The 10,220-nt window shown below is 38.8% G+C and overlaps 1 protein-coding gene across 2 annotated transcripts in view; it reads left to right on the plus strand.

Moving 5' to 3' along the window:
- Positions 1 to 10,220, plus strand: part of LOC122113659 (procathepsin L-like) — a 42,101-nt gene that overhangs the window by 30,581 nt on the left and 1,300 nt on the right. Inside the window, exons 1-5 of one of the 2 annotated variants that reach the window (XM_042686720.1) lie at positions 8,094 to 8,219; positions 8,562 to 8,684; positions 8,787 to 8,933; positions 9,080 to 9,304; positions 9,736 to 9,898. In XM_042686720.1, the coding sequence (XP_042542654.1) occupies positions 8,094 to 8,219; positions 8,562 to 8,684; positions 8,787 to 8,933; positions 9,080 to 9,304; positions 9,736 to 9,898 (784 nt within the window). Of the gene's footprint in view, positions 1 to 8,093; positions 8,220 to 8,561; positions 8,685 to 8,786; positions 8,934 to 9,079; positions 9,305 to 9,735; positions 9,899 to 10,220 lie in introns of those variants that run through there. The other variant, XM_042686719.1, reaches the window with a different exon arrangement.

Genomic DNA, 10,220 nt, shown 5'->3' on the forward strand with positions numbered 1-10,220 from the left:
CCTGGTCCTCATTCATTAGTGTATGTAGCACACATACAGATGTGGAGACCACACTACGCTTGATGCCCGACAGAATCCAAGGAAGACAAAGAACACAGCTGAAAATGTGCTCTGTGGGAGGTGTGCATCTGACTATAAATCACACAAAAATCCATATTTGTAAGTCCAAGCCTGCCAAGATCACAAGATATTCCTGTGTATACAAGTTGATACTTACCATGAAGATCTGCAATGGCTAGCTATATTGAAACAAATAGGATGAGGCAGATCATCTACCACAGAAAAGATAGTGAAAAAAGCTTCTAGTCTCTTCAGAGAACTCTGAATCACACTCAAGAATTTTAAAGGCCTTGTGGAAAAAATTATATTAAGTGAAGTAAGCCAGGCCCAAAGAAACATAGGTCCCATGGGGAAACAAAGGAGGAGGCTACAATGCTTGATAAGAAATGTACTCATTGTCTTGGCAATGTAATTGTAACCCCTCTGTACAGTATTTGCACAATAAAAAAACGAATTTTAAAGGCTTTGTCAATCATTTTGTCAAACTTCAGAATCCTTTTATAATGACCCTGATCAGTGAGTGACCATGACAACTCTAAACATTTGGGAAATCTGCAGATTCCAGCAAAGATTCCGTGGGTTAAGAGATGGGGTAGTTGGATAGTTCCATAAAGAAATCAATTATAAAAACTCAGTTGAAATAATCTTAGACTATTATGCTATTGTCTCCAAAAATACATTTCAGGTAGACACTAGAGTGAAACTAAGACAACCTTTCAATTGACATCAGATCTATTTCAAATTGTTCCTTGCTACTTTATGTTTTTTGTTAATTTTTAAATTGTTATTATAAAAGTGATATACACAGGGAGTACAGTTATGTAAGTCGGGTAAAGAGTACGTTTCTTTTTGGACAATGTCACCCTTTCCTTACTCTCTCCCAGTTTTCCCCTTTCATCCACTCACAATTGCATGGTTCATTTTCAACAGTGTCCAATGAGTATCATTGCTGCATGTGATCACTCTTTTCCCCCTATTTCTGTGCCTCCCCTTACACCCCTAAAGACATATAAATGAGCATACAGAATATAAAGAAAACAAAAACATCAAGAAAGAAAATAACTTCTTGTTTTCATTTCCTGGAGTTCATTTCGATTAATACTACCTTATCATTTAAAAATTATTTTTGTACCATTAGAGGCAGGATAGAAAGATAAATGAACAACAAAATACATTTGTTGACAGCAAGAGTATCAACTAATGTTCAAGAAGTTTACTTAAGCTCACTACAAGATATTAACAGAATCATTCACGTTTTATAAGCAGCACATGTGTCCTTAGTGTGCTGGTCAATCACCCTTTGGAAAACAAGATAGGGCTTCCCAGAGACTACGTGTCTTGGTCTTGTCTCTTTTCTGTCACCTCCCTTTCTGCAACTCCCTTCAGCATGTTTCAACTGTGCAGGAACCAAATCACCACGGAATCAAGCCACAGCTATCACCAGACACTTCACAGCTATGGAGGACTTCAATTTTTAACTATTTATGTGTTGTAGAGAAGACATTGTTACTTAGATTTTTCTAAGTAATTCCTTAGTAATTTCTAAGTAGTTACTAAGTTTGAGTAATTCCTAAGTAATTACTTAGATTTTTTTTTTTTCTAAGATTGGAAGCATGGAATGTTCACATTACTTTTGTAAGGACACAGAGCTCTCTTTTCCACCACCCAGTAGATTTTTAACTATTATTTTGTATAGCTATTGTGGGGAGTTAATGAAATGAATCAAAACTATACTAAAGAAAATGTATCTCTACTTTCTTGTCATAGAAGTCACAGCTGACACTGTCATAATAAAATTCAGGAGACCAAGAGAAAAGCATAGACTTTTTTTTTTTGTTGTTGTTGTTACAGGGCTTGAACTCTGGGCCTGGGTGCTGTCCCTCAGCTCTTTAGCTCAATGCGAGCTCTCTACCACTTGAGCCACAGTGCCACTGAAAAGCACAGATTTTTAATCAACTTTTTTTTAATGACCCCCAAACATTCAGAAATTAGGATCCAAAGACCCTGAGAAAACTATCTAGAGTATATTTAGGTTTAAAGAGAAAGGGACAACTGTATAGAAATATGATTTCTAATGTTAAATACAAGGCCTATATGCTGGTGTTCTTCTGGTCTCTCCATGCAGTATTCCTTCTTTCTAGGTGTGGGCAGACCCCTTTTTCTTGTCGTAGGAGAAAATATGGGGAGAAATCTTCATGACATGGGAGTTTGTAAAATGTTAGATAAAACAAAGTTTTTTAAAAAGCAATGAAGGAAAAACAGATATACTAGATTGTGTGTGTGTGTGTGTGTGTGTGTGTGTGTGTGTGTGTGTGTGTGTGTGTGTGTGTGTGTGTGTGTGTGTGTGTGTGTGTGTGCCAGTCCTAGGGCTTGAACTCAAAGCCTACGTGCTGTCATTGGTTTTTTTTTTGTTTGTTTGTTTTTGCTCAAAGCTATCACTCTATGAACCACAGTTCCATTTCCAGCTTTTATTTTTGCCGGTCCTAGGGCTTGAACTCAGGGTCTGGGCATTGTCCTTGAGCTTCTTTTGCTCAAGGCTAACACTCTACCACTTGAGTCACAGAACCACTCCAGCTTTTTCTGTTTATGTGGTACTGAGGAATCAAACCCAGGCTTCAGGCATGCAAGGCAAGCACTCTACCACTACACCACATTCCCAGCTCCCATTTCCAGCTTTTTGTTAGTTAATTGGAGATAAGAGTCTCATGGACTTTTTTGCCTGGGCTGGCTTCAAACTGTGCTTCTCAGATCTCAGCCCCTTCAGTAGCTAGGATTACAGGCGTGAACTACCAGCTCTTAGCTGATAAATTACATTTTAGTGTGGTGAAGAACTTATTAAGCAACAGCATTGACAGTAAAAAAAATCATTCTATAACATTGTTGGAGATAATACTTGAACATTATTTATAACATAAGGAATTCATATGCATTACATAAAAAGTCTCCAAATCAATAACAACAAAAACTAAACCAATCCCATAAAAATAAATGAATAAAGAACTCAAATACATAGTCTGCAAAGAAGATATACAAATGATCACCAAGTGGGGCTGGAAAGGTGGCTCAGTAGTAGAGTGCTTGCCTTGCATGCATGAGGCCCTGGGTTCGATTCTTCAGCACCACATAAGCAGAAAAAGCCGGAAGTGGTGCTGTGGCTCAAGTGGTAGAGAGCTAACCTTGAGCTGAAGAGCTGAGGGACAGTGCCCAAGCCCAGAGTTCAGGCCCACAACCGACAAAAAACAAAAACAAAAACAAATGATCAACAAGTGAGAGAAAAGCTGTTTCATAACACTAATCATCAGAGAAATACAACTGAAAATCACTTCACACACATTAAGAATTATACTCTGGAAGAAAAAGAAATCAGTATAATGATAAACAAATACTAATTGAACATAAAGAAAACAATCCTGTGTTGATGAGGACTCTAGAAATCAAATTTCTTGCTCTTTACTGTGGTAATGTCACCATCTGTGGATAACAAAGAAAAAAATAAAGCATAGGAGTATGTATCAGAAGTTGAATTATGAGTAAACATTGAAATAAAAATTGGAATGTATTTTATAACAATTGATAAAATTAAACCTCTGGGCTTCCAGATGGACTGTCAATTTAACATTGTGTACAAATATGCTTATAAACTGAAATCCACCAAATCCTTCTTTGAAATAAATGAAGTAAAAAAAAAAAAACATAGAAAATGTTATTGAAGAAAAGACACGAGGTTATTTTTTGAAAGGTATGATGCCCAGTGAATATGTTTAACATTATTAAAAATGACAGAGGAAATATAATGCAGCATGTAAATACAAACATGGACAAGAATCACATAATCATCTCAATAGATGAAAAGAAAATCTTTGACAAAATCCAACATCCTTTTATGGTAAAGGCTGTGGAGAAGCGAAGACTAGAAGAACTATGCTATCTATGACAAACCTACAGCATCATATAAAATGGCAAAAAACTAAAACCATTTCCTCTAACTTCCAGAACAAGACAAAGATGTCCATTCTCCCAAGTCCTATTCAATATAGTACTGAATACTTAGCCAGAGAAAAAGGGCAAGAGAAAGATGTAAAAGGGGTTCAAATAAGAAAGAAATGAAATGATTCTTATTTGCAGATAATATGATCCTATATCTACAGAGCCCTTAGGACTCCACTATAAATTCCTAGAACTCACAAACACTTTCAGTGAAGTAGCAAGAATAACACACAAACCATAACTTTTCTATATACCACAATGAGCAAGGAAAATGGGAGAATTCTTTTCACAATAGCCTAAAAATACCTAGGAATAAACTTAACCAGGAGTTAAAGTACTTCTACAACAAAAAATGGATAAAACTTTGAAGAAACAAATAGAATAAGATACCAGGAGGTAGAAAAATCTCTCATGTTCATGGATTGAAAGAATTAATAATGGGAAAATGGCCACACTGACAAAGGCTATCCATAAAGTAATTGCAATCCCCATCAAAATTGTATTGCCAATCTTCACAGAGAGGAGACAAACAAGCCCAAAATTCATATGAATGCACAAAAGATCCCCTGATAACCAAAGAAGTCCTAAGTTGGAGAGGGAGACAGGAGGGAGAGGGGAGAGAGAGAGAGAAAGAGTGTGTGTGAGAGACACAGAGAGAGACATAGAGAGAGACATACAGAGAGAACAATTCAATGCCAAAGCAGTAACACAACTCCAGACTTCAAACTTTATTACAAACTATACACTTTACTAGTAACAAAAACAGCTTGGTACTGGAACAAATCATACTCAAAACCCATGAACATACTAGAAGAGCCAGTAATGAACCCACACATCAACAGCCATAAGCTATTTGACAAAAGAACCAAAAGTATATTTTGAAAAAATGCAGCCTCTTCAGTGGTGTTGGGAAAACTGGACATTTATATGCAGAAGACTGACACTAGATCCCTGCCTCTTATTTTGTACTAATGTCAATTCAAGGTGGATCAAAGACCTCAGTGTAAGATCTGAAACCATGAAACTACTACAGGAAGAAATAGGGAAAATACTAGACATCAATGGAATAGGCAGGACCTTCTTCAGTAGAATTCTATGGGTTCAGCAAATAGGAGAGAGTATTGACAAATGGGATTGCATTAAATTTAAAAGCTTCATCATAATGAAGGACATGGTTTTGAAGCTAAAAATAAACCTTACAGAATAGGAGTTCTCTGTCAGCTATGTATCTAACAAGGTCCAATAATCAGAATATACAAAGAGCTGAAAAAGCTTGAAACCCTCAAAAATCAGTAACACAATTAACAAATAGGCATGCATATACATACGTACATATATATATATATATATATATAATTTCATAAGCCACCAGGAAGAATGCACTTATGTAATTTGCAGAGAAATGAATGAATCTGGAAAATACATTGCTTGAAGTGAGCTAAGCTCATAAAAATCCTAGATCCAAAATGCAACCTCCCATGTGACATACATGTGACATACAGGGACATACACATTTATGGCATGACCCAACTGACTAAAATGTAGTACATGCAGAAGTGAAACTTTATAGAGTAAATCCTTTGAACAATTAACCATCAGTGTAACAAAATGAATGTCAGGAAGCTGGAACAAAGTTTGAATTGAGGAGTCTAGTTGGAGGGGGGGATAAATGGAAAAGGAAAAGGGGAGATGAATATGGTCATAATATTCAATGTACATTTGTGATGAAGCAAGTCGGAAATGTGAATTGAGTGTAGGGGAGGGGCAGAGGAAATAGGAGAGAATGATGGAAGGGGTGACTGATCAAGAAGTATTAGACATTAACAGACCTATTTAATTGTAACTTTCTTGTACAATAGAACAGTGTTCAAGTGGTCATGTGGTTTTAAAACCTTCTGAGAAATGACAAAGGTTTAGACTGTTTGGGGATTGTGTTCCTTAATTCTTCAATAATAAGTGTAATAATTCTTTATGTATTTCTTCTGTCTAAAACATTTTCCCATATTCTGTGCATTCAATCTTCATATTACATGTCAATAGAGAAGATTTCTTAAATATCAAGAAGAGGATTGAGAATAATAGGGATGGTGAAGTTAAAGCTACTCCAAAACGTTTGAATCCATTTTCTTCAATAAAAATTTCTACAAATAATTTATTTCCATTGTCATGCTGAAGACCAAGAGGAAGGATGCATTCCAAAGCAACATGAAGGCTCTGGAACCTCTGAGAGCTCCTTTTATCTCTAGACTTTCTTGTCTCATCACTGTCTTGGAGATTTCTTTTCATTGCAGATCCTTCTAAAACAGGGAGATGGTGTGGCTGTAGGGTCTGTCATGTTGGTCCATACTCTATCTTTGCTGTACATTCAAAAAGAATGCCTAGACTCGAGTGTAATGGCTCCGTACACTCCAGGTTTTAACAAAACCCCAAAGGCTAAAGGAAAAGAAGGGTGGGGGGAACTCACACAGGATTATCTGTAAATTTCTTTCCTCCAACATGGTCTTCCTTTTTATTTCCTCTCAGGCTACTGTGGCAGCCACACCCTGCTCCTTCCTGAGGTTGGAACCTATACTCAGCACTTATCCGCAGCCCCATAACCCATAGCCCATAGGGATGTTCTACTTAGATGCCAACCCCAGCAATCACAGGACAGGCAAGTCAAAGGTGGGAGAGCCAGTCAGGCCATGGACTGGGGATTTAAAGCTTGAAGCAAGTGCAGCTGAATCAGATCCTTGGACATCAGTGTCCTCTGAAGAGCTGAGTCTGTGGAGTGCAACTGTGCGGCTGCTGTCCCAGGTAAGTGCAAGATACATTGGAAAAGGAGATTGAAGGAGGAAACTGGACTGGGGTGAAGTGGAGAATGCAAGATGACTCTTTTCAACTGCCAGCAGCCCTGATATGTGATAGAGTAAGAGGTTGTTAGGGGGACACAGGAGTTACAAGATCCGCAGTATGTACAGGATCCCAGGCAGTGTAGGTCTGAGCATGGCCCAGCTTCCTGGGCTGCCATTTTCAGAGCTTCCTATGCCAAAGGGAGCAACCTGTTGCCCATAACACCCAGGTGCCACCTTTAGGTATCAGCTCCTGTGCACAGATGGCATGCTCCTGGCTCGGATGCAGCACAGTGAGCTAGCTAAGCCTTAAGTGTGAAAGTTGGGGAGCCATCTGATATTATAGTGACATCTGATATTGATACTAGTGACTTTGGCTTCCAATGATTTGGCCTTGTACCCCAGTCTCTGGATTGGACAGTGATCTGAGATACTGGAAGCACAGTCATCACTATGTGTTGGGGCTTGGGGATGGGGATTGGGGAGGGTTCTAGCCTCTCAGTTTCTCCCTGGGGGAATATTCTAGAAAGGTGTTCTTCAAGAAAGGTGGCTTAGTGGTAGAGTGCTTGCCTTGCAGGCATGAGGCCCTGGGTTTGCAATTCCTCAGTACCAGCTAAGCAGAAAAGGCAGGAAGTGGCACTGTGGCTCAAGTGGTAGAGCGCTAGCCTTGAGCTGAAGAGCTGAGGGACAGCGCCCAGGCCCAGAGTTCAGGCCCCACAACTGACAAAAAAAAAAAAGAACAGAAGGTTTCAGGACATTATCATTTCCCATTGCACACTGGCAGTCTTCTGGGTGGTGGAGTTATGATAACTGGTACTCAGGAGGAGAGGCCTCAGCAAGGAAAGTTTGCTCTTTGATCTCATTATCCTTGGCAGAATAGCTGGACACATTATATCCAGATTTCTTAGATGTTGCTTTAAGCTTCTGAACCATGATACATTCATATAATTCTTAAAACTTAAGTCCTTGCATACTTGGTGTGAAGTCCTAAAACCTTGGAAAGCCTGCTATTAATTCTGTTGAACTGACCAAATACAACATTTTTAATCCAAACACATCCTCAAACATTGACAGCTATTACATAAATACTTAGAAGAACAGTTTAAATATTCTGTTCACCATGATGTCTTTAATTTTACTCATGTGAATAAGAAGGCATTTTAGAAACGTTGTTTAATTAGAGTGATTTCTTGTCCCTTTCTAGGCTCTTGCAACATGAATCCTTCTCTCCTCCTGGCTATTCTTTGCTTGGGATTGGCCTCAGCTCTTCCAATATTGGATTATCGTTTTGATGCAAAATGGCAGGAGTGGAAGTTAATGTATGGAAAAACATATGACATGGTTAGTAACATTGAACGTATTTAGAGGGAATTGGGAGAAACTAGTCCTTCCTCTCGATAGTCTCCCGCATGAGAATGGTTTCTATAAGCCAAGGTTTTCCAAAGCAGTACTAATGACATCAAATGTAAGCACAATGTGGGGGAAAAATACATGTTTCCTGTGGGTATGGAACAGCATCCAGAAGTATAAAGCCGTCCCCAGACTTCATGTTTGTCAGCAGGGCCTCTCGGTGAACGTGGGCTAGATTGAAGTAGAAAGAGAATCATCACTTATAAATTTCTTTTATTGTTATTATAAAGGTGATGTACAGAGGAGAGAATCATCATTTCTGTTTACTTGTAGAACGAAGAGCTATATAGGAGAGCCATATGGGAGAAGAATATGAAAATGATTGAAATACACAATGAGGAGTACAAAGAAGGGAAGCACAGCTTCACCTTGGCAATGAATGACTTTGGAGACATGGTGAGTGTGGTGTGCCTTGCTTACCTCTGGGCTCGCTCTTCTTGCACTCCTGTACAAAATAATATCCTGCTTTTCAATATTTTTATTTACTTTTTCTTAAAGACAAAAAAAGAAATTAGGGAAAGGATGATGGGCTTGAAAATCCCTAAGAAAAAGAAAGGGACCGTATTCCAGGAAAGGCTGACTGGTGATGTCCCAGACTACGTGGATTGGAGAGGAAGAGGCTATGTGACCCCCGTGATGAATCAGGTATGAGCATGTCACATGCATCCCTTTCACTGCCAAAAATGAAATCAGTTCCTTGATTTAGTCAATGCTAGAGTATTGACAATACTCAGCTAGGCAAATTTTTATCTTAGTCTTATTATTTGTCTACTTATTTATTCATTTTTCAGGGTGCTTGTAATGCGTGTTGGGCTTTTAGTGCTGCTGGGGCCCTAGAAGGACAGATGTTCCGGAAAACTGGCAGACTAGTAGCACTGAGTAAACAAAACCTAGTGGACTGTTCTCAGCCTCAAGGTAATTACGGATGCAGTGGTGGCTGGATGGATCATGCCTTCGAGTATGTTTACGAGAATGGAGGCCTGGACTCAGAAGCAGCCTATCCATATGAAGACCAGGTAAACAGAACTCCTTATGTTCCAGCCCAGCTTTGGGGAAAACCTTCTTCAGAATCTACATGTTAGAGGACAGAATCTATCTCTGTAAGGCTTCAGTGCTGTGATGATAAACTATTAGTTCTGCACAGTTCTCTGATGAGATAGTTGCCCATGGAGTTGTGCTTGCTTTTGTGTAACTTGAGATGTGCAAGCTTGCACATAAAAATGCAAATTTCTTCAGTGTGAACATTTCTCAAGGATAGAATGTCCAATGTCTCATAGAAGATTTGTGCACCAATTCCTAGGTCCAACTCAGTTTCAGGTCCAGATAGATTTATAGGAGCATTGACTTGGAAGCCCTAAGCTGCATACCCCTGAATGTTGTGGGTCTAACTCATGTTCCCAAGGAAATGCCTGCCAATAATTGAGTCTCCTCCCTCTTCCTTCCATAGGAAGGACCCTGCAGGTACAGACCTGAGTATTCTGCTGCTACTGACACAGGCACTGTGTACATCCCTCCTTCAGAGGAGGCACTTAAGAGGGCTGTGGCCATTGTGGGGCCCATTTCTGCTGCTATTGATGCAAGCCATGATTCCTTCAACTATTATATAGGAGGTAAATATATTTCTTTCTAGAAATTCATGCAGAAATCCATAGTACCATCCTGACATGTCAACTTGATGATCTCTTGTAGGTAAAATTTAATGTAATTACTTGGGAGTTTGGCTTTTACATTCTATGTCTTGTATCCACTTGATATTAATTACTGTAAGGGTATCCATATGATCTGAGGGTATTTCTTTTAAATGTAGCTACTTCATTTATTACATAGCTCAATTTATTTAGTCCAGTCTGATTATTGGATGTTAAAGTATTCACCAGAGACTGTATTTCTGTAATTAAATCTTCACAGAACCTCCGTATTCATGTGATGTAG

Source organism: Dipodomys spectabilis, unplaced genomic scaffold (assembly GCF_019054845.1).
Source record: "Dipodomys spectabilis isolate Male_0828 unplaced genomic scaffold, ASM1905484v1 ptg000098l, whole genome shotgun sequence".
Lineage (NCBI taxonomy): Eukaryota > Metazoa > Chordata > Mammalia > Rodentia > Heteromyidae > Dipodomys > Dipodomys spectabilis.